The 23,103-nt window shown below is 28.5% G+C and overlaps 1 protein-coding gene across 4 annotated transcripts in view; it reads right to left on the reverse strand.

Moving 5' to 3' along the window:
- LOC111684540 (GATA zinc finger domain-containing protein 14) overlaps nt 1–23,103 on the reverse strand; it is a 74,956-nt gene that overhangs the window by 13,573 nt on the left and 38,280 nt on the right. For all 4 annotated transcript variants that reach the window (XM_046953268.1, XM_046953131.1, XM_046953170.1 and 1 more), the window contains 3 exons: nt 15,099–15,264; nt 13,427–13,624; nt 4,967–5,622 (listed from right to left, as the gene is read on the reverse strand). In XM_046953268.1, the coding sequence (XP_046809224.1) occupies nt 4,967–5,622; nt 13,427–13,624; nt 15,099–15,264 (1,020 nt within the window). The remainder of the gene's footprint in view (nt 1–4,966; nt 5,623–13,426; nt 13,625–15,098; nt 15,265–23,103) is intronic.

Consider the following 23,103-nt stretch of genomic DNA (forward strand, 5'->3'; position numbering starts at 1 on the left):
TCGGTATACTTTAAGGTGGGTATTGGACCAATATTTTTGTATGTTACAAACATCAGCACAAACGTATAATACCCTCCCCACTATAGTGGTGTAGGGTATAAAAATGTAGGTCCTATGGTCCATTTTCACACGATTTTATAAACCTGACGGATAAATATTTTCCCTTTGTACACGAGTATGCAAATTTGATTACAATGCTATTATATACAAACAAAAATGTTTCATTCAGCCCGTTGATAACTCAAAAAAGTTCTTCGAAATTGTACTTTTTGTAATTTTCTCATGTACGAATCATATTTCATTGTGTTAATATTTCCCAGTTTTATCTTCAGTAAAATACTAATATTTAGATTGTAACAGATTTAAAATATATGAAAACCTATTTAACAAATACATGTGGGCAATTTCATGAAAAAGAAAAACTTTTGCCTTTACATTTAAAACATTTCCGTTTTTTGTCGCTATATTTTAATTCATATTATGGAAAAACAACGTTCCGACTAAGATGATTCCTTTTTCGAATATATTATTTTCTTAATATAACATAATGACAAAATTGTTGGAAGTACTCCTATCTTCACAAAATCTATATAATTTATAATTTATTGCTATACTTAGTACCCGCAATATGGTGATATCAACAACCACTAAGAACTACCATTAGTGAATTTTCCAACATGCATTGAATTTTCTACTTGTATATTAGACTATGTAACCATCCACAGCATGATGAATCATCCAAATCATTAAATTTTTACCATAACTTCTAATTCTAATTGACTTTAAAATAGATCGATTTTTAGTCCTGTTTTAGATTGAGAATTTTCAGACTTATTTTTTTTTTCTTATCTATCTATATAATTAATAGGAAAGACGATTTTTTACTCCTACAGTAAACATTCGATATTAGCAAAAAATAATAAGATCGGCTAAGAATTGCAAAAACGATTATTAAGTTAACAATGGGTGTTAAAACCTTATTTTATATGGAAAAAGTACGTAGTAACTTTAAAAATCGTTTTTGCATATGGTGTTTAAAGTTATTACTAATACCTAGAAACAAAAGTCATACGTATAAAAGAAAAAATTGTATCAAAAGAGCTTAGTGATAAAAAAGGAGAGTACATTACATATATGATATACATAAATATGGTGATTTGTTTCTATATTTTTATGTTAGTTTACTTGTACCTTATAGAAGGCTAAACTACTGAACCGATCTTCTTGAATTTTTCACTGTGTGTTTCTCTATATCTGAATGAAACAAACATATTTCAAGTGGGCGAGATGCCAGGCCCATATTAAGAAAATATTAAATCCGTATATTTGAGATAATATAAGAGTTGAAGTCCTCAAATTTTGTCGGAGCGACTTTAGTGTCAATAGGATTATTTAGGGCAAAAAGTGGCGGAGTATTATTAAGGGACGTGCCACCTCCTGTGAAAGCAGAATAGAAATAAAGCAACTAAAAAAAACTAAAATCAGGAACTTGTGACAAAACCAATGGCGAAAAACCATTCAAATTACGTTTTGTCCTGTTTTGCAAATCTCTTTTCTATTTTTGTCCCGTTGCCATAAGCTCATATGGCATAACTGGTGTCCCTTTCTTAAAAGGCATAGTCTGAAACAGGTTTTAGATATCTGACAATATTATTGTCTTACAATATACTGGCAATGCTTTTTCTGACAACAGTGTAAAAATAAATTTTTAAGTTTACATGGTTGTTAAACATTTCATAAACATTTTTTCCAAAGTTGTCAAATTTGACAATCGGTATACATATTATTATTATTTTTTTTTTGTATTTAATCAGTGGTTTCAGCTCAAATATGCAGATGAATTTGTTGCAACATTGAGATTACTGATACAAAAGCCTTCTCAAATGGAATAATATTACAAAATCAGGAAACATTTTGTTTTTTGAAACGAAGCCTAATAAATAGCTGAAGAACTTTTGAGCGAAGACATTTTAAATAAGCTTTTAAAAAATGTCAGAAGTATATATTAGCAAACTCGGAACACAAGTGGAGAAAAAATAGGCCAAAGGGCAAAGACAAACTCATTTTTGTAAATAAATATATCGAAAAAAATTGCGTGTATATCGAACAAAAATTGTGTTGTTTTACTAGATGTTCTTTGTGCAGCAACTTGTATCTGTAATTTAATTTACTTTGACTGGCTAAAAGTACAATAATTCTACACCACCAAAAGGGACGTAATAGTTTCATTTCAAACATATTCCACAAGTGTCCTTCTTTTCGCAATTGATGTTACTTTTTATTATTGTTCCCTCCGCAAAGTACCACATGTTTCATTACGGTTAATTGTATACATGTTATGTTATTAAAAAAGTGGGTGAAGAATGTACATATGTATGTACATATGTCAGACTAAAAAAACAATTTTTAATACCTTGTATGTATGTTCTTATAAAGACCCATTCTTCATTGCACTATTACTATTCGGTTAAAACTTTACTTCTATTGATGTAGCGTTATCTAGGAATATTTTTATTTATATTGTCCCATAATTATGAATTTATGTACGTTTCAACTTCGTTATATCGAGAACAAAATTTACTTATTCATTCGTAGTACTTAATGGAAAAAATGGCCGTTCGTTAAATCCCGAATTCACTAAACTGAATTATATACATATATTTCTTGTAACATTATATAAATTATAAATCAAAATAACCCTTAAACATAGTAAAGTGAATACTGAATTTAATCTATGCTTTGTGGGAGTGCTATGAAAGTAGTAGAGGAGATATATTTTCATTAACAGTAATTGGATCTGTTTTTCATCACAACCGCCAATTGTGTTAAAACTTGGCTTTTGTGGTATTTGCATATCATACACACACAATTGTACTCATACAAACACATACATATATATGTATAAAATAAAAATAAAGCAGACGGTTTAATCTACAATCAACGTTGATGGTTGTATAGCAATTTTTGCCACATAAATCTAATAAAAACTCAAAAAAAAAATAATAAAATAAAAAGCAACACCAGAACGACTATTAAACGATGTAATTGTAAATGTGTATGGAATTTTTACATACCTACATATTTATACAAATAAATATCTATGTTAAGATAAAAGATACACACATTTCCATATTTTAAATGTTTGCGCCATCAGTCAACAACAGCCAACCAACAGCCAAATTAAATGTGGCGGCTACAACTGTTCATTCTGTTTGTTAGATTTTAATCTGCAGCCACATTGATCATCTACTGTGGAAGAGTAAATGAGTTCTAATGGATTTTATCAGGGGTTGGTTGCTATTAATGCACAGTGTCTAATGATTTCATGTGAGTTTTTCTCCTGACGCATATTTTCTGGATTAAAACAAAATGAACATTTGGCATATTAGATTGCAAGAAGAGATTTAAAGCACTTGATGTGACCAATAAAAGTCATAATAATTTCCCTAATGTACATACAAATGCAAATAAGAGATGCCCAAAAAATATCAATTTTATTTGAAATAGAATATAATAGAATAGGTGTTAAATTTTTCCCCATTCTAAATAAAATCTATATTTTTGGACATCTCTAATTTGCATATGTATGTACTGTAGGTAGATAATTATGAATTGTCAAGTGCTTTAAATATCTTCACGCAATCTAATATGAAAAATGTTTTAAACAAAATCGATATTTTTTGGGCACCTCTACTGTATATACAATAACTATTGACGTAGAAGACAATGTGATTTTCTCAAGTATTAAGTTACAAAAACAATACTTAAAAACACTTTATATAAAAATATTAAATGTTTACTTTGAAAATTGTATACATATGTATTAGGGTATTCAAACGATTAATCGTCGATTCGTTTATCGATCAATGTTTGACGATCGAATAAATGAAAATTGCCAAATTTCAAATAACGAATAAACCGAATAATTTATAAAAATTAACCGATTAAGAAAAACTTATTATTAAACAATGAAATGACTGTATATCTTATACAAAATTCAATATTTTTATAATAAATATACATTCTGTATTAATTTCTTAATTACTTTTTTATAATAAAGAATATTAATTTGATGATTTGTATAACAATACTTCAGGAACATTGTAATAAGTTGTTCTGATTTATCTTTTTTTACAGTATTTCTATTAAGTTCTTCAGCAATACATAGTTATACACAAGTTCATTGGAACGTATGTATTCTGGAACTCGTTGATAAATCTCAAAAACATAAATTTAATTTCTTTATATAGAAGAGAATTTCACATAAAAATAAATAAATTCTAATATTTGAGAAAAAAATTAATAGAATTGAATTTAAAGTAGTGGAAAATTATAATTTTGTTTGTTATTGGAATAAAAATATTGTAGAAAAGAAATAATTAATAAAACAACATACACTTGCCTCTTATTCGATTAACCGAACAATTTTGAATTATCCGATTATTAATCGGCCAACTTAAAACCCCAAATTATTTGTAATTATTTGTCGAATAAATCGAATGAGACAAAAACCCGAATAATTGAATACTCTAATATGTATGTATAATAAAGGTATATTTAATAGGGTTATTTATAACCAATATTAATGTTTCAACATTTCACTATTTCGGCCCTTGACAATTAAATATTACTAAAAATGGCTTAAAAGCGCTTATTTGACCGAGACTTTATCTGAAATAACTAGTGACCCTTAGAGTTAAAAAAGATCCGAATCCGTATTAAACGCGTTTACCATTATAACCATCGTAATGTATCATCAAATAAACATCAGTGATGTGTGGTTTCAAGTTACACAACAAACGAAACAATTAATTTATTGGCAACTGAATTTGGATTATATTTTGGGAATAAAGCTGATATTTTTATGTCTGTTATTTATAAACTTTATTAATGACATTTTGCGTGTGACTTTATTGACCTCAAAAATGGTCAACAATATAAATAACATTCAAATTGTATAACTCACCTTGATCATCTATACGCTTTCTTTTAATACTGTTTCCTTGGTGATCCGTAGCAATGGGTGAACTTTGTTGATGCTGTTGATTTTGATGGTGTAGTGGTTGATGCTGATGATGATGATGATGGTGGTTGTGATGATTATGTTGTGGATGATGTATGCCTAGAATACCATTAATACTATAACCGGCTGTTCGATGTTCTCCGATACCATTTGTAGTATTCTGATTATTGCTAGTTGTAGAGGTGGTGCTGTTATTACTATTATTCGCTGTATTGAGTATATTATGTTGCTGCTGTAATTGCATGGCTGCAGCAGCACCTGCTGCCGGCGGTCCTGTAGATCCTGTCTCTGAGGCTGGTGCATGTGTTATTACGGAGGTGGCATTGTTACTGTTAATATTATTATTGTTGTTTCCACTGCCAGCATTATTACTACTGATATTTGTATTATTGCTACCATTGTTATTGTTACTACTATTGTTATTATTACTATTATTAATAGCTGACAGTTCATTGGAATTATTCTCCAAATGATCTGTTATAATACTGCTACCGCCGCCGTTATTTGTCCCTCCACTGCCCCCGCTTACATTCCCGCTACTTTGCTGTTGTTGATGATGGACATGTTTAGCTTTTTCAGCAGCCTTATTTCGCACAATCCTTAAAATTAAAAAAAATATATATATATAATTCAACATTCTAGGTATAAAGGTATAATTCCTATAAATAAATCTACTACCCTCTACCATATTTAAAATAATAATAATCACATAATTGAAAAAAGTCCATTTGTAGACTGGCAAAATTAATTTGATAAAATATCAATCACTGTAACAACTCCCTTTTCACAAAAAATTTCCTATATTTGTACACAAATAAGTCTCGTCTGTCAATATACTCACACTGTAAAGGTCAATTGACTGCGCATAGTATCTATCCTGGCAATTTTACAGGGAGTCACACATTTGGATATAAATTTTTGCATTATTTTATGCTTTGTAAGATGAATAAAAATCTAACGTCAGTTTTGTGTCCAGAAAGAATGGACAATTTAAATTTGTGGATATGTTTTTTTCTTTACTATGCGTTAGTAAACCAGAAGTATTTAACAAAAGGTAATGTAACTATTACGGGTTAGCCATTTCGAACTGCAGGGTTATGAATGTATGAATGCATAAGTATAATTGTTTATTTGCTGAATGATGATAATAAATCTTGACATTGATTACAATATAACAAACACCCTGCCATCATTCAAATAGAACAAATCTAAACTTAATTTGTTATTTGTATTGACTTTATTCTCTTAGACATCAATTTTGATATTAATTAGCTTTTACTGACCAAAAATTATTTTGGTTAATGCCTTGTTTGAAAAAATATTGGAGATTTTCAGTCCTTGAAAACTATAAAAAAATATGATTACACACAAGTTAGTATTCGAATATATTTATCGGCTAGCCTAAATAAGTTCCTGCAGTATATATATAAAAGTATATTTTCAGTCCTTGAAAACTATAAAAAATATGTTTAAACACATGTTAGTATTCGAATCTATTTAGCTGCTAGCCTAAATAAGTACATGCAGACCCTAAAAATATTAGGCGCACTTAGAAGGAGAATGTATTAGAGACCCAGCAAAAAAAAAAATAATAATAACTTCCAAAGGAGCGAAAAAGAAGTAGAATTTACTCAATGGAAGTACTGAAAAAGACACGAAGAAGTAATAATTTTAACATACAAAGGGGTATATATTTCCGTAAATTAGTTTATTAGTTATTAATAACTCGCTCAAATATTTCGATATCAACACGGAATTGTACGTGTAAAAATAATATATATAGAAATTATAAAATCAACGTAGGTCCACAATTGGTCATACCATTCTACCAAAATTTCCGGATTGGTCTATTATTTGTAACAGCTCATATATAAGGTCCACTTCCGAAAATCACTTAAACACATATATTTCATTGAATTATCAAGTTATCGGAATAAAATTCAACGAATACGGCTTTTAGGGCTCATAATTATGTTAAATGTTTTATTACGTTAACAAAAATCGACAAAACTTAGTCTTAAAAACTCTGAAGTAGACGTAAATTGCTCTACTCAAATTTATAATGGTATGCCTTCTTGTATAAAATCTCTTTCCTACCTGTTTTTTCAACTTTGTTAAACAAATTTAAGCATTTTTATATATGGGAATGAAATGATAAGAAATAATTCAATCAAGACTATTTACAGTTTAGGTGTACGCGGAGGATTCTTGAAAACCCCTTTTTATTGTAATAGTTTCAATTTTTTATTGTTTTATTGAAATCGGACAATCTTAACCCGTAAACTGTGGAGTTCAAAGTTTGCAAAATTTGAAAATTGTAAATGTACCATATCGAAATATTATTTCTTTTTCGGCCATATTTAATAAATTTTGTAACAAGCAAAATAAATAAAATTGAGTTCACGAGCGATAATTTTTACCTACCCTGATTATATGTAGATATGTATATATGAATGGGAAGTTTAAAATAGCCAAGAGGAACTTAACAGTTTCACGATTACTTAAAAAAATATCATTATTCTGATATACAAACATTCATATGTGTGTATCTAAGTAATTTGTTTCCACAGGTGATTTTATTTTTTAGATATCTACTATAAAACCATAAAGTCAGCCAGTCAGCGAATCAGTCAATAAGAAAAATTAAGTAAGTAACACTTGTAATCCACTAAGTGTGTCACAATATTTCTATCAGGTCAGGTTGATACACTATACAACCTAACAAACAAGAGCAAGAACAGAAATAAATACTGTTGCATTTATGTATGCGACTAACTTTTTCGGAAACAAGCGTGTGTACTCGTAATACTGATGTTAACAGCTTAATACGTTGTACGTAAACCTCACAAATCAATTTGATTCATCTGGGCAATATTGTTTAAGAATTTTACCAGAATTACATATATACATATCTAGAAGAATACGAATGTGACACATACAAAAAGATACAAAACAACTCGTGAATGAGAAACGAAAACAGCACTCAACAAAACCTCCCCACGCTTGTACAGCTTAACGCCTTCTAATGATGATGACGAGGATAATATCTGACACACACGTTCAAAAACTTTATCTGTATCTCAGCAACCCTTGTACCCTTTTATAGATTTGTTATACTTTGAAAACAAGTTAATAAAACCCAACTAACATTTCAATCGCATATATTAATGTCCTATGCATTTTTTTGCCCTCAGAATTTTTTCTTTTTAAAATCTCAGTTTGTTGGAGTGGGACGTAAAGGTAAAAACATAATCTTTTAAAGTTTAAAATGTATACAATTTTGAGCCCTTACAATTGCTCAATGAGTCAAATATTGTTTTTCATTCACATTTGTTGTTGCGATTCACTAAAAATCATTTTGGTTCGTAGTCCCACAGATACTATTGAATTGTTTATTGGGTTTAACTGACACACTCGAAAAAAATAATGTGTGCTTGAGTGTTTGTTACTTTCGTAGATTAAATTTATTTCGTTTTAATGGAAATTATTACAACAATAAAAAAGGATACCAAAAGTAGTTTTACAAAAATAGACATGAAACAAGCCCTTTTAAGGATTCATTTTTATTCTTTGTTGATTTTATTTATTTTATTTTTATTTTCAAGCAGTCTCAGGGGACAAATCTGCACAATGTCACTGGTTTTATTTTGTTTTAGAAATGTAAGTCTATCAAACATAGTATTACTCACTTATAATATTACAACAGGATGAAATTGATAGATGTGATGCTATTTTAATGGGCATTGTTTAAAATCACTCATATGTCCCTTCGTCTGTCCGTATAGTCAAATAATCACGGTAGAAAATATATAACCCTCCAACAGGTTTAATTTTTGTTCACTTTATATTTTCTTGTTGTTGAAACTACGAAAAGGTTAATTTTTATTTTTTCTAACATTTGTTACACATTGTATATAGAGCAGCAAAGTAAGCAGAATTCGGTTAATAGTATTATATAGACTTAACCCTTTTTTTCTGTCTTTAACTAATATAGCAATTTAAAAAATCCACTTTATATGAAATTGGTAATTTTATTTGTTACATCTGTTTTTTTAATGAAATCACTAAAATGGTCCAAACAGAACACATTAAATAAATACTTAGCACAGCTCAATTTTACAATGAAATTTTTGAAAACCATTTTACTAGCACTAGGGTGATATAAATCGAATTTATTTCTTTGAAAGAGCTATGTTGACTTCATTTAAACAAAACAATCAAACAATTAGGGTTTGAGAGAATGCAAAATTTATTCGGTAATGAACACCAAATCCAAACTTCGACCGATTTTAAAAATCGTCCGAATCCAATTTCACCTTTAGACCTTTAGACCTGGTCTACAATCAAAACTTTTCGAAATTTCAAAAAATAAAAATCATCCCTAAACTTTATGAAATCGCTAAAAAAAATTTTGAAGAGATTACAAACGTAATAAAAAAACTAAAAAATAACAATGTTTTCGTTATACAATGTATTATTAACATAGAACACTTTGAGTACTGTCAAATAATATTTTTCAGAAAGTAAAACCCGTGTGAAATCATTTGGAAGTAAATTAATTTATAACTATTTTTAAACAAACATGCAAACACAATAAAAGCAACATCTTATTGTGAGTACACTTAAATTAAAAAGATTTTTATGAATTAATGCATGCACACAATTGAGACATATGTTGAAAAATGTGGGGTGCAATTGTCAACATGAGTACTTAATCAAAGGACAATGAATGCAAAATTAGGTTACATTATATATAATGATTTTTTTAGCAATATTGTAGTTAAATGTATTACATATGGTTGTATTTGCATATATTATTTTGATTAAAAAGTAAAATCTGAAGGGTAAAATTTTAACTTAAGGAATTCCCATTTCCAATTTTAAAGTCTAACGGCTGTATTCATAAAATCGTATTTTAAGTTTATTAACCAATTTTAGATAAAATTTACTAAAATTGTATTAATAAACGTTAAATAGCTTAAAATTCCATTGAAAAATATAATAATTTTATTGTATGTTCGACTCTTCTTTAAGCCAACAATAAGTTGATTCGTTAATATTAGGTTGATAACGAAAACTAATTAAATTTAATTTAAAAATAAAAGCCTAAACAAATAATTTTAACGTACATATTTAAATCATTTTAATTTAACGGCCAAAATGATTTATTTGATTCGCCTTTTTTATTATTTGTTGGTTGAATATAACATCATAAAGTAATTACCCAGCAAAAAATAATTGGTGTCATACTTTACAAACGACATCTTAATAACATCTAAAAATGCGATTATATATTTTTCGCTTTTATAAACAAAATTGGAAGTACTTCAAGTATGTTATTTGTGGTGAAAATTCTAGTTCTTTTTCCTCATTTTTTTGCTGGGTAATTGTGTAAATTGTATTGATTGTAAAAATTTATTTTTTGTTAAAATAGTTACAAAATTATATGTTATATTTTTACATAAACTAAATAAACATTTGTAAAGTTCATTTTATCAACAAAAATATAAAGTTAAGAAACCGGAATCAACGAATATTACATAACTGGAATAAATTTTGTAATTTTTCTAACAAATAAACAAATTAAAATAATACTATAATTTTTCTAGATTATGTTTGAAAAAATTCATACAATTTAGAAACGTATAAAAGCAGTTCATAGTATTTTTTATTTTGTAAATTCTTGATATCATAAATAATTTTAATTGTGTATAAAGCCGAAATTAAAAATTTAAAAAGATTTTATTAATTATATAAGTAAGCTAAAATACAAAATTTTATTATTGAAAAAATCGTATTTCCTCCTTTATGAACACAATTTTATACTTATGAGTTAAATAGGTATGATAGAATTTAATATATCAATAGCAATGAGCTATTGATATGTTGATTGGATAATTTAAGAATAAATACTTTTACAGCTGTTAAAATATACATATATAGTATTGTTTGAGCATTCATGAGGGATACCGCAGCTTTAAGGTTAAGTTTCTTTAATTTCCTTTCCAAATTCGTTTGTCATTACGGGAGACAATGAACACATACTTCTTACAAACCATTAAAAGGAGTGTGTTTATGTAAAACGAGCGACGCTGTCTGCTGATTCCTACAAAATGTCATAATGCACAACGAATTGATTTTGAACGATGACATGTGCCGCATGTGGCCAATACGACACGTACTACTTTTGATAATGGTGGTAATGTTTGCATACGTACATACATACGTCGCAATAGGCCGATTTCTAGAAAATAAGCCTTATACTTAGGAATAAACATGGAAAAGTAAATTCCATTTCCCTTTAACATGAAATGAGATTTGGCACTCAAGAAGAGCCAAATGTTTAAAACTTTAATATTTTTAGTAAGTGACAAGAATACGGCGGCGTGTTCTTGTCACTTAATAATGTTTATATAAAATAGAGGATTTATGTTAATAATATTTTAATACAACTTTGAAAACGTGGTCCCTTGCAGTTTCCCGTCGATATATGCCTAAACCTCCGATTTTAGATTACAGTATTCCAAATTATGGTAATATGCTAAAACATTTTTTTAATTTTTGAAAGACAATATTTTGCTTATTATGTTTTTATAAAGATTGCTTTCAACTTTAAGAAAATAGTTTTATTTCGAAGATGTTGTCGTTTTACTTTTTGTAAAAAGGAGCAAAAAAAATTTCTTGTCATTTTAGTACTATTTTTTAAAAAAGTTATTAATACATTGTCTCATTTTGAATTTTATATACATAAATAAATGTATTTTAATTTCATTGCTTTTCTATTTATATGTGTATTTTTTAGTTTATGTTAACACCCCCTTTATTGTGGCTTCATAGCAAGTTGTATATACATAAATATAACTTATTTTCTTTTCTAATCCAGCGATGATTTATTGTAATAATTACTACATTACTTGAACACTTTGACAGTTTTCCCAACAAAACAATAATTATGTACAAACATTGCACAGTGGGTGAAAAAATACGATATCAGTACACAATAATTTCAACGTTTTTTCAATTGTTCTAAAACATATTAGTTACATATTTTTGAATTTGACCTACAGTGCTCTTTATGTCTTTTAACTTCTAACTTTACTTCCTATTGACTCAATGTTTGTCATCCAATGAAAAATCGGAAGGAAACTTTGTATACAGAACTGACTAAGAATTATTTAAGTCGTGTGTCAAGCGTTTGGTTTCAATTATACACGCTGGCAAAACGTCATTCATTAATTTGTGTCTGTGTTCATTTTTTATGTTGTCTATAGTTTACTCTTGTTTGACGCACATAATGTGCAGATTTCATAAACTAAAATGTTTAAAATCTAATTTAATTTTTAAATTCCTTGATTTATTAAAAAGTTATTTGGAAATTAGTAAAATGTCATTAAAACATTATAATTTTTTAAAGAAATTTGAGAAGAAATTATCATTCTTATGTTCATTATTTATACCCTACACCACTATAGTGGGGAGGGTATTATACGTTTGTGCTGATGTTTGTAACATACAAAAATATTGGTCCAATACCCACCTTAAAGTATACAGATCGATTCAGAATCATTTTTTGAGTCGATTAAGACATGTCCTTCCGTCCGTCTGTCCGGCTGGCTGGCTGTCCATGTAAACCTTGTGCGCAAGGTACAGGCCGCAATTTTCAAGATAATTTGATGAAATTTGGACCAAGCATGTTTTTTGGCACAGGGACGAAGCCTATTGAAAATGGTTGAAATCGGTCCATTACTTCACCTACCCCCCATACAACCGTACCTCCCGATTTGAACTATTTATGACATAATTACGTCAAATATTCTGCTATCTCTCTAAAAATTGGCACAAATAAGTTTTATATAAGTATAAATGAACTGCAGATTTTTGTAAGGATCGGCCTATATTTGACCCTAGCCCCCATACAAACCCCCCTTCAAAAAATGTCTTAAACGTCTAAAATTGGCTTGTAACCATTTGTATCGCAATGAAACTCAACAAAATTAACTGTTATTTAGAAATACATCCTTTTCCCAAATTTACCGAGGATCGCCCCATATTTGACCTATATAAAGCCTCATTTAGAAATTTTAGTTTTTTTTTATCAATAAATTGCTTAAATATTTTGGAATTATGGTAATATTCAACATAATATTTTTGTATGTTACAAACATCAGTACAAACGTATAATACCCTCCCCAATATAGTGGTGTAGGGTATAAAAATACCAGTAGTATATGTAGTGGTCATTTTTTTATCAGCTATTTTTCTCCAAACAAACCAGTAAGTAATTAAAGAGTAATTATACTCTCGCCAAAATATTTAATACATAATTTGATTTTAGTACAATTGAAAATTTAAAACGTAATTTATTAATTGAAGCTTAAGCTTTTATTTCAAATAGAGACTTACCGATTAATAGATGATACACTCGGCACATTATCCTGAGAACATATACCTTCAGATAAAAGTCTATCTCGAATTTCCCAAGCAAACATGGTGGGATTTTCGCGTTTATAATTTGCTATAGCATCTACTACGGGGGGAGTGGCAACTTTTGGCTTTGATCCGCCAATAACGCCAGCTTTAAAGCTACCAGTCTCATAATATCTAAAAATAAAACAAAAATATATATTTATAAATATGTATTTTATTTATGATTCGTTGTAGCAAAATTACTACAGACCACCTAACAAATCCCGACGGACATTTACCTATTGTTTATTTTAAACATTATTTTTGAAAATATATGGACACGCGTTAGTTACCAGGCTATATGCTTGAGCTCGGTTAACATTTTTTGCAATTTTTTATCACACTCAATTCATTTATAACTCTGCATTATTATTAAAAAAATCAATATGAAAATTATAAGATTTTACGGAATACTGTAAACACATTTTCATTAATCAGTAAAATACTACATTTTATTTACAGTTAACATTATAAATAAATAAAAATATAAAAATAAAAATTACTAAACAATTTCGCAGTTTCCAGTAAGAACATACTGAAACCTGATTTTTTCAGTAATCAATAAAACTTTACTGAATACTGAACAGTTTTTAGCCCATCAATGTTATAGTTAAACTCCATTGCACCTGCTACTTGGGTACACTTGACTCTCTCCTAAGACACGTCAATAGCTGGTAAAGTAACTAGTAAAGAGCAAGTAATGTGACTGACTCACAAAAGTCAACTTATTAATAACCTTTAAGTAATCAAAAGGAGTAAAATAGTTCAGTTTACTGATTAATCATCCAACAGTCAATCAAACATAAAAAATTTTGCTAGCTAGGGGAATCCACTTATAAAACGTGTGTTTGTTCACATACATATATAGTATGAATGTTTTTACATACATACGTATGTACTTACACCCATTTACAAAACTATTTCTGTCCGTAAATATTATCTAGACATGTACGTGTGCTATGTTAAATGAAATGTGGTTAGAACGTTTTATATTGGTTTAAAATGATGTACCAATAGTATATCGAAAAAAGTACGTACTTACATTAGGAATATAACAAATTTGGCAAATTTTTAGCATAGCGCGTGATGGCCAATGTTGTATAAACAATTAAAATATTTTTTTGGTCATATGGAATCAAAAGCATCACAGCAAAAAATTTACGTTTATGAAAAGCAATGCTTTGAAGCGAAAACGCGTAGTGCGGACCTTCAGCTTAAGGGCTTTTTGATTTTATTTTTTACTTAATTACTTTCTTTCCTTTTTCTATACTTTGTATGTTTTTTTTTTTTTGGTCGTGGGGGAAATTTCCTCTTTAACCCAGCTTTAACTTTTAACGTAAGATTTAAGAATGTTTGTGAAAATGTGTATGAAAACTAAATGCAATTTATTTTTTCGTATGAAAAAGTCAATTAAAGACTAAAATAGTATGTTGCGTTTTTTTATAATAAAATATTATGTTTTAAAAAAATATTTAAAGTTCATTTTATTCTTATTTTATTTAAAGTTACCTTTTACTATTTCGAATAATAAAAGCAATAATATGAGTGTAGTAGCTCATTAAATTGTTGAAATCTATTTAAAATTGTATTAAATGTATATCGTACATACCTTGAGAGAATTTTGGATACACAGCCATGACTGACTCGTAATTGTCGAGATATATCACATGGTCTCACACCATTGTGCGCCAATTCAACAATTCTTTGTCGCACCACATCAGGCAATGGTCTGCCATTGACAAACACTCCACCCAGTTGATTGACACCGCCATGACCTGTATGATGAAAAGTTAAAATTAAATATAACATTATATAAAACAAAGTTTTCGATAATAAATTATAAAAAAGATTTACACAAATTATCTTGTCAATGGTAATGTTAAATGTTAAAACGACTGTTTTTATTAAAATTTGTGAACTATCTCTCAATTTGTGAATTGTTTCTACTAACATTAAAAAGAAACAAAAAAATCTGTATTACCGAGTATTCAAATCAGTTGTTTAAATAGGTTATTTTTAATTTTAATAAATATGATTTTAAATCTCTATTAATGTGTTGCCATATGACAATGCCAAGCACTACATCGTGTTTTCTATGTATTTGGATGCTTTTAAGCTCTAGTACACTTTATCAAAGTTAAGATAAAATAAAATTTTCAGAAAATCGGTGTAAGAATTTGGAATTATGGAACACGTGTCTGGTTTAAAATTCAACCCATTTGGTGTAAAAAGGGGTAAAATATTTTTGCGAAGATCATTAAATATAAAACTTTTCTTCACCACCATCAGTAGTGATAGAGGATATACAATATAAGTATCAACACACAATTTTGCAAATGTAAATATAATATAAACGAAAATCATACGACTAACGTAGATCTGTAGCGAAATACAATTGGTCATAGCTCCCATATAAGGTTCAGTTCCGAAAACCACTTACACGTATATATTTCGTTAAGTTATAAAGTTATCAGGATAAGTAAAATTCGACTTGCATATGTTTTGTGTACACAAAAATCATTCTACAAAAAATTTTTCCGATCGGTTCATTATGATCATAGCTCCCATATAAGATCCACTTTCGAAAATCACTTAAGCGCACATATTTAATTGAGTTATAAAGTTATCGGGATAAAATTATACTTGAAATTGTTAATAAATTTTGTTAAATATTATTTATTATTGTCTTTATTTTTATACCCACCATCAAAATAGATGAGGGGTATATTGATTTTGTCATTCCGTTTGTAGCATATCGAAATATTGGTCATAGACTCACGAAAGTATATATATTCTGGGTCCTTATTAAATTCTAAGACGATCTAGCCATGTCTGTCCGTCCGTCTGTCTGTTGAAATCACGATAGAGTCCGAAAGAAACGAGATAGAGTATAGAATTTTTCTACAAATATTCTTTATATGGTTTGTTTGGCATTGAAAATGGGCAATATCGGTCCACGTTTTCGGATAGCCCCCATACAAGTGGACCCCCGAAAAAGAGCTTTAATGGGTATATCTGTTTTAAAAGTACAAGTATAATAATGAATTCAACATAAATAAATTTCATATGATCCAAAATCTCCCTATTAAATTTTATGAGGATCGGTCTATAATTGACCCTACCCCCATATAAGTCCCCCTTCAGAAAATTACTTTAACGCTCATAACTGACTTAAAAATACGAGTATAGTGATGAAATTCGACACACATAAACTTGTTGTTTTGCTCATTTTTTAATAAGTTACAAGAATAAATATAATTCTAAAATTAAAACATAAAATTTATAATGAAACTTAATTTTTGGCCGATAACTGACATATAATTTTTATACATTCCCGGGTATGTGGGTATTGATATACGAGGTAAAAATAGAAAATCCGTTATTAATCGGTTTAAACATTATATATCTTACTAATTTTTGGAAAAAAAATTAGAAAAAAACTTAGTTCAGATTTCAAAACGATATATATAAGGATACTTCAAAAATGAAAAACATAAACCGGGTATGTGGCTGTTGACATAACGGTTAAATACACTTTCGGTCCCCTCCCGAAAATCACTTAATCGCGCAAAACTCATTACTAAATTAAGATATTCATATAAAATTTGGTATCAGTATTACTCAAATGCCTAGAAATATTACTGGGTTAAGATATCTATATAAAATTTGGTACAAGTATGGCTTATATGCACAGAAATATTAATGAGAAATTTTTCCGATCGATCCATAACTGGTCACAGCCCCCATACATGGTCTTCTTCAGAAAACGACTTAAAGGCACATAACTAATTACCAGTTATTGATAGTTATTCAATTAGTAAAAATATTGCTCTTATATACATAAATTACAATATAAAATTACCATATTTGGTCATAGCTCATACTAGGTCCCTTCCAGAAAATCACTTAGATTCACAATATTCATTACCAAATTATGATATAGATAAGGAATTTTGAAATTTTGTCTTCATATACATAATTGGACATAGCTCCCATACAAAGTCCTTTTACGAAAATATCTTAAACGCACATTACTTATTACCAAAAAAACTATTGATACAAAATTTGGCACAAATATTAGTTTAGTATACAAAAATTCTACTTCAAGATTTTTTTCACGATCGGTTCATACAAGTTTCCTTTCAGAAAATTATTTAAACACACATTACTTGTTATTAAATTACGGTATAAATACAAAATTTGACTGAAATATAGCTCTTATGTACAGAAATTTGGCTTAAAGAATTTTTTACGATCGGTCTATAATTGGTCATATATCGCATACCGAGTCCAGCTCCTAAAAACGCTTTAACCGTATTTAACTATTCAACTAGATTTGAATCTTGGGATTTTTCTATTTAACACATGAGAAAACTTATTTCTACAAATATTTGAACAATTAAGAAAAATTAATATAAATGTAGCTTGTGGAGGGTATTTTAGATTCGGTTCAGTCGAATATAGCACTCTAATTTGTTTTTATTAGAAACAGTTTTGTACATATATACATTTTAATAAGGCGAATATGTATTTATTAAAAATACAAAACAAAAAAATACATCTTATCGAAAACTTGAATTATAAGAACTTTTGTCGAGTTAGCTTAAACATATTATAATAAAAGGGTTTTAATAAAAAGCATTTTGCTGGTAAAGGGTATTTAAGATTCGGTATAACCGAATATAGCACTCTTTTTCGCGACCTCCAAAAATTTGATGACTTTAGACATTAGAACTAATCATAACTAAAGTGGTGTAGGGTATAAATACTTTTGATTTTAGTCTAAAGAACAGAGTACTGTGCGATGCATCATAAAAACATGCATTTGCATATTTTGGTTTCCCTGGTTATGACTCTTAACAATCCATCTATTAATAGTCTTTTATTGAAAAAAATTACAGTTTTTGTTTTTAGATAGTTTTCAGAAATCGACTTGTGAAGAATTGCCAACAAATAAATCGATCACTAACAAATGCTTTTTTCTTTTTTACTTCTGTGAGGTTTGAAGTAATAAATTCATTTTATAAGGGTCGTATGACAAACAATTGTACAGATTACAAAGTGTTAAAACAATTCAAATACATTTGTATTTTTGTATTTTTGTGTTTTATGTTTTCATTTTCACAAAAGAAGCAAAATTGCAATAGATACGAATGTGTTAGAGTACATGCTTATATGAGTTTGAAGTGGCCTACGTTTACATCGATTATCTGATGCTGACGAAGAAAAATTCTGGACTATTGTTAAAAATTTCAAAATAATAAAATTTTTGTGATCATTCCACAAAAATAAACAAAGCAAAATCAACCAAACGACAACAGAAAGAAAGCCCGCTGTTGAATCCACATAATATAATGCAACAATGCTGCAAAAATAAACAAATACATTTTTAGTATAGTGGAATGTGTGTATTTGTATAAACCCTGAAGTACGTGGTGGCCAAGGTGAAGTCAAAATATGTATGCATGCATGTATGTATGGTGGGTAGGTAGGTAGGTGGTAAGTAAGTAAGTAAGTAAGTAAGTAAGTAAGTAAGTAAGTAAGTAAGTAAGTAAGTAAGTAAGTAAGTAAGTAAGTAAGTAAGTAAATAAGTAAGTAAGTATGTATGTATGTATGTATGTATGTATGTATGTATGTATGTATGTATGTATGTATGAATGTATGTATGTATGTATGTATGTTTGTATGTATGTATGTATGTATGTATGTATGTATGTATGTATGTATGTATGTATGTATGTATGAATGTATGTATGTATAAGTTTTTAAACCAACCAAGTAATATCATTTTCCAAATAGGTAAATGTATTCAAGAAGATGCATTAATTTATTATAAAACTGCAGGGTTTAATATGTTCTGAAGAGCACGCAAGTAATACTGACAATTGTTCGTTTTTAAAGTGTTCAAAAATAAAAAGACTAAGGGTGAGTGTTTCCCTTCTTGCTTGTATTTTTGACTACCAATTGTTGAATTTATGCGATTGTTGCTATTTTATGTTTCTATTTGATGATAATAGTTGTCGTATGACATTAACAGTCATAACTGACTGACGCTCGTAGAAGTCTGAAGAAGTAACTATATTATTAGACATGTACGTAAAAAAATTGTGATTTCTCAGTTTGTTTCTCTAGGGTGGCGTGTCATAAAGTCCATAGTCACATAAAATTTATGAATTGCAAGATTGCATATTTTCAGAAAATGCTAAATTTTCCGAACCCTTGTTAGAAATAACTCAGATTTTAAAAGTCATCTTTCTTAATATGTATTATAAAAGTTATTATATAATAATTTTCTAATTATTTCCATAATGTACGTATATCGTTTTTTATTTTTATGGGCAGGTCTAGTAGATGAATACATTGTTATTTCATAATAATAAGGACGTCATAGAAATGTAAAGCTGCCACTCGAGCAGTGAATTCTTTGCAACACAATGCAAAACTAAACAATACCTATAGGATATACAATACAAAACAATTAAATACAATACACATTGTTTCTAACAATAATTATTTCACCTTTTATTGCATTTGTATATGTACAGACATACATATATGCATGTATATAACCCTGCAATTCTGGCTGTACTGTACAGAGTTATCACACAAAACTTGCACATGTCATAGTAGAAAGTCAGATGTTCTAGAAAATTATTACCAGAGCAAGGATTTTTCATGCACTAAAAATACAAAATATGCGCTTATAACATGCACTATAAAATGGTTAGTATGCACTAAAAATATTTCCTTAAACAAAACAAGAAATTATTATTAACCATATGATACCCCCCATAAATTACGAATATATTTCAAATACTACTTTATTTAAAAGTTAGCGCATTTATGTTAAATTTTGCCAAATTTCCGTTTAAAATAATTATTTATTTTAATAATTAAAAGAGGAATTATATATTTTTTTGAATAACTGTTTACACTTTTGGATTTTTTGGTAAAGTTCAAATAAACCACCGCTTAAACTAGCAAACCTCTTAAACTAGCATTAACTAATTAAGTACTCAAAAAAAACTTTCTGGGATTAATTTTAATTTAAACCCTACTCCTTCACCTAAGGATTGAACTCTGATATGAAATCTAAATCGACTCAGAAAGTAATTCTGAACCGATTGGTATACTTTAAGGTGGGTCTTACAAACATCAGCACAAACGCATAATACCCTCCCTACTATAGTGGTGTAGGGTATAAATAGTTAGAAGTTATTTTGTGTTATTGAATACTAACATGCATTTACATAGAAATCCTTGCCCGGATTATCACAATTCACTTCATTACAAGAGTAAATATTTTTGGTTCTGAATAATTGAATATGAGTGAATATTTAGATGTACAATTGTCACCCTATATGATTTCGAACGAAGTGAACAATTATTGAAGATTTCCGTAAATAATAGGGACACATGAACTGCACGTAAAACTGCTGGGTATGCGCATATAGAAAACATTGGTGAATAATTGTTTTATTAAACGTTTCATTTGAGTATATTGACTTTAATTTATTGCTTACACAGATAAGAAGAAGTCGAATAAGTTATTTACTGGCAACAAACAATATATTTTCAACATTGCATAGGGATTTTAATTGGCGTAATAGTTGTTGTTTTTAATCAAAATAAACATTAACAAGTAATCCTATGTATATAAAAATGGATGTGTGTTTATTTGTTTGTTTGTGGATTTGTTTGAACTCTATACTGCTAAATGGCTAAACCCATTTTCTGGAACTTACAGTGTCTTCTAGAGACGTATTCGATATACCGAAAAACGAATCCATTAAATAAAACGATTACATGTACCTTCTCACAGAGAACACACAGTGGTAAATCTGGTATAAACAGAGTAAACCCTGAGCATACCTGGAAAAGGAAGACACATTCACATTCATCAGACACATTCACCCTAGATGTACGAGTGGATACTTAAGTTGCCCACAGCCGTCTTTTGTCATATACACTAAACACCAATTCATTTCCAATGCTTAGTACCACACTAACTTTAAGAAAGTCGAAAAGTATTTGATGTCTCGGCAACAGCACCGAACTTATCCAGAATTATATACTCTACGTACATCAGTTTTTTAACCGACATTCCCTTGCCGAGAATTACAGTTTATACCATAGCTATAACGTGCACCCCGAAGGCACATTTCCAAAACTCTGCCCGTGGTTCTCTGGTTCGACCCCTTGTCAAAACTTTAATAAAATTAGCCGAGTATAAATATGATCATCACCCGGTTATAACCAACAATATATTAAAAAATATGGCAACCTCTACTTTATCAAAAAAATGTTTAATGAGTAAAAACAGACATAAAGATCTAATTAATTGTATTAAAAAACTTTTGATTGCAGTTTTGTTGTTTTTAATTGAGGTTTTTTAATTCGCAATTTGCAAATGGTGCGGAAATGTGCAAAATTTTAATTAGTGTTCGCACTATGTATTCCATGATGCTGTGAATTCTGTCATTTAATCATTACCAGCACCAAGATTAGTACCATCATTTAAAAAACGCTTCATTACAAAAAAATATTGTATGACGTTGTTCTGTTTTTTCCTAACCATATAGAAGCGCGGTATTTATCAAACGTAAAAAATTTTAAATTGAAAAATGTTTGTGTGCGAACATACAAATGTTTTGCTATTTAATTTTGATTACTTTAGTTTTCAGAAAAGTCAAAATATTTAAATGTAAATAAATATTTTGCAAATACAATGGATTTTTTGAAGTGTAGCTAAATAATCTATGAGATAATATTAATAAGTCGTAAACATTCTTTGACCTGTTTCATATTTACAAAACCAAATATATTAAAATTCGTTAGTTTTACCTAATAAAAGCCTACTGTAGAAATTTGACTTTAAAAAAATTTAAAAAATTATTTTTAATATTATAAACAAAGTAAAAATATTCACAAAACTAGTTTTAAGAAACTTTGTATAAGATGATATTCGTTCGATGACGATTCAAGTATCATAATGTCCATGAAAGCTATGATACTCTAAAAAGTGTGCATGATGACATAAAGTGAAATCCATGCCTTTTATGTCACCATGCTCATAGATGTTGTGACATTTTTTATAATTGTCATTACGTCCCAGGACATTTCTTTCGGGGTACAGAAGTTATGTAACACTGATGAACCGATTTTATAAACCAACCTTATATTTTTAATAAAAAAATAAATAAAAAGTTGGATCATTATGTATTTTCAATATCATCGAATTTAGCTTTGAAACAAATTTCAACGGTTAGGTTAAGATATATAGATTCTATAGAAATTAAGAGGATATAACTGAGGTTAAACATTTATTAAAAGTCGAAAGGTTAGACATTCAGATGACATAACAAATTTTATAAATGATTGTGTCTTTCCGCCGTTATAACGTCTAAATATATCGATATATATTATAATATGCAAAAACAAGCAAACAAACGAATGTTAGATTACAATTGTGAAATTATATTATTTATGTTAAACTAAATCCTAAAAAATATATAGAATTATACATATTATATATTTGAAAAACTTCTCAAATAAATAAATTTTATATTTGGATACATATTAACCACTACTATCTAAATTTGGATTTTCAAAAT

This window comes from Lucilia cuprina, chromosome X (assembly GCF_022045245.1).
Source record: "Lucilia cuprina isolate Lc7/37 chromosome X, ASM2204524v1, whole genome shotgun sequence".
Taxonomy (NCBI): Eukaryota; Metazoa; Arthropoda; class Insecta; order Diptera; family Calliphoridae; genus Lucilia; species Lucilia cuprina.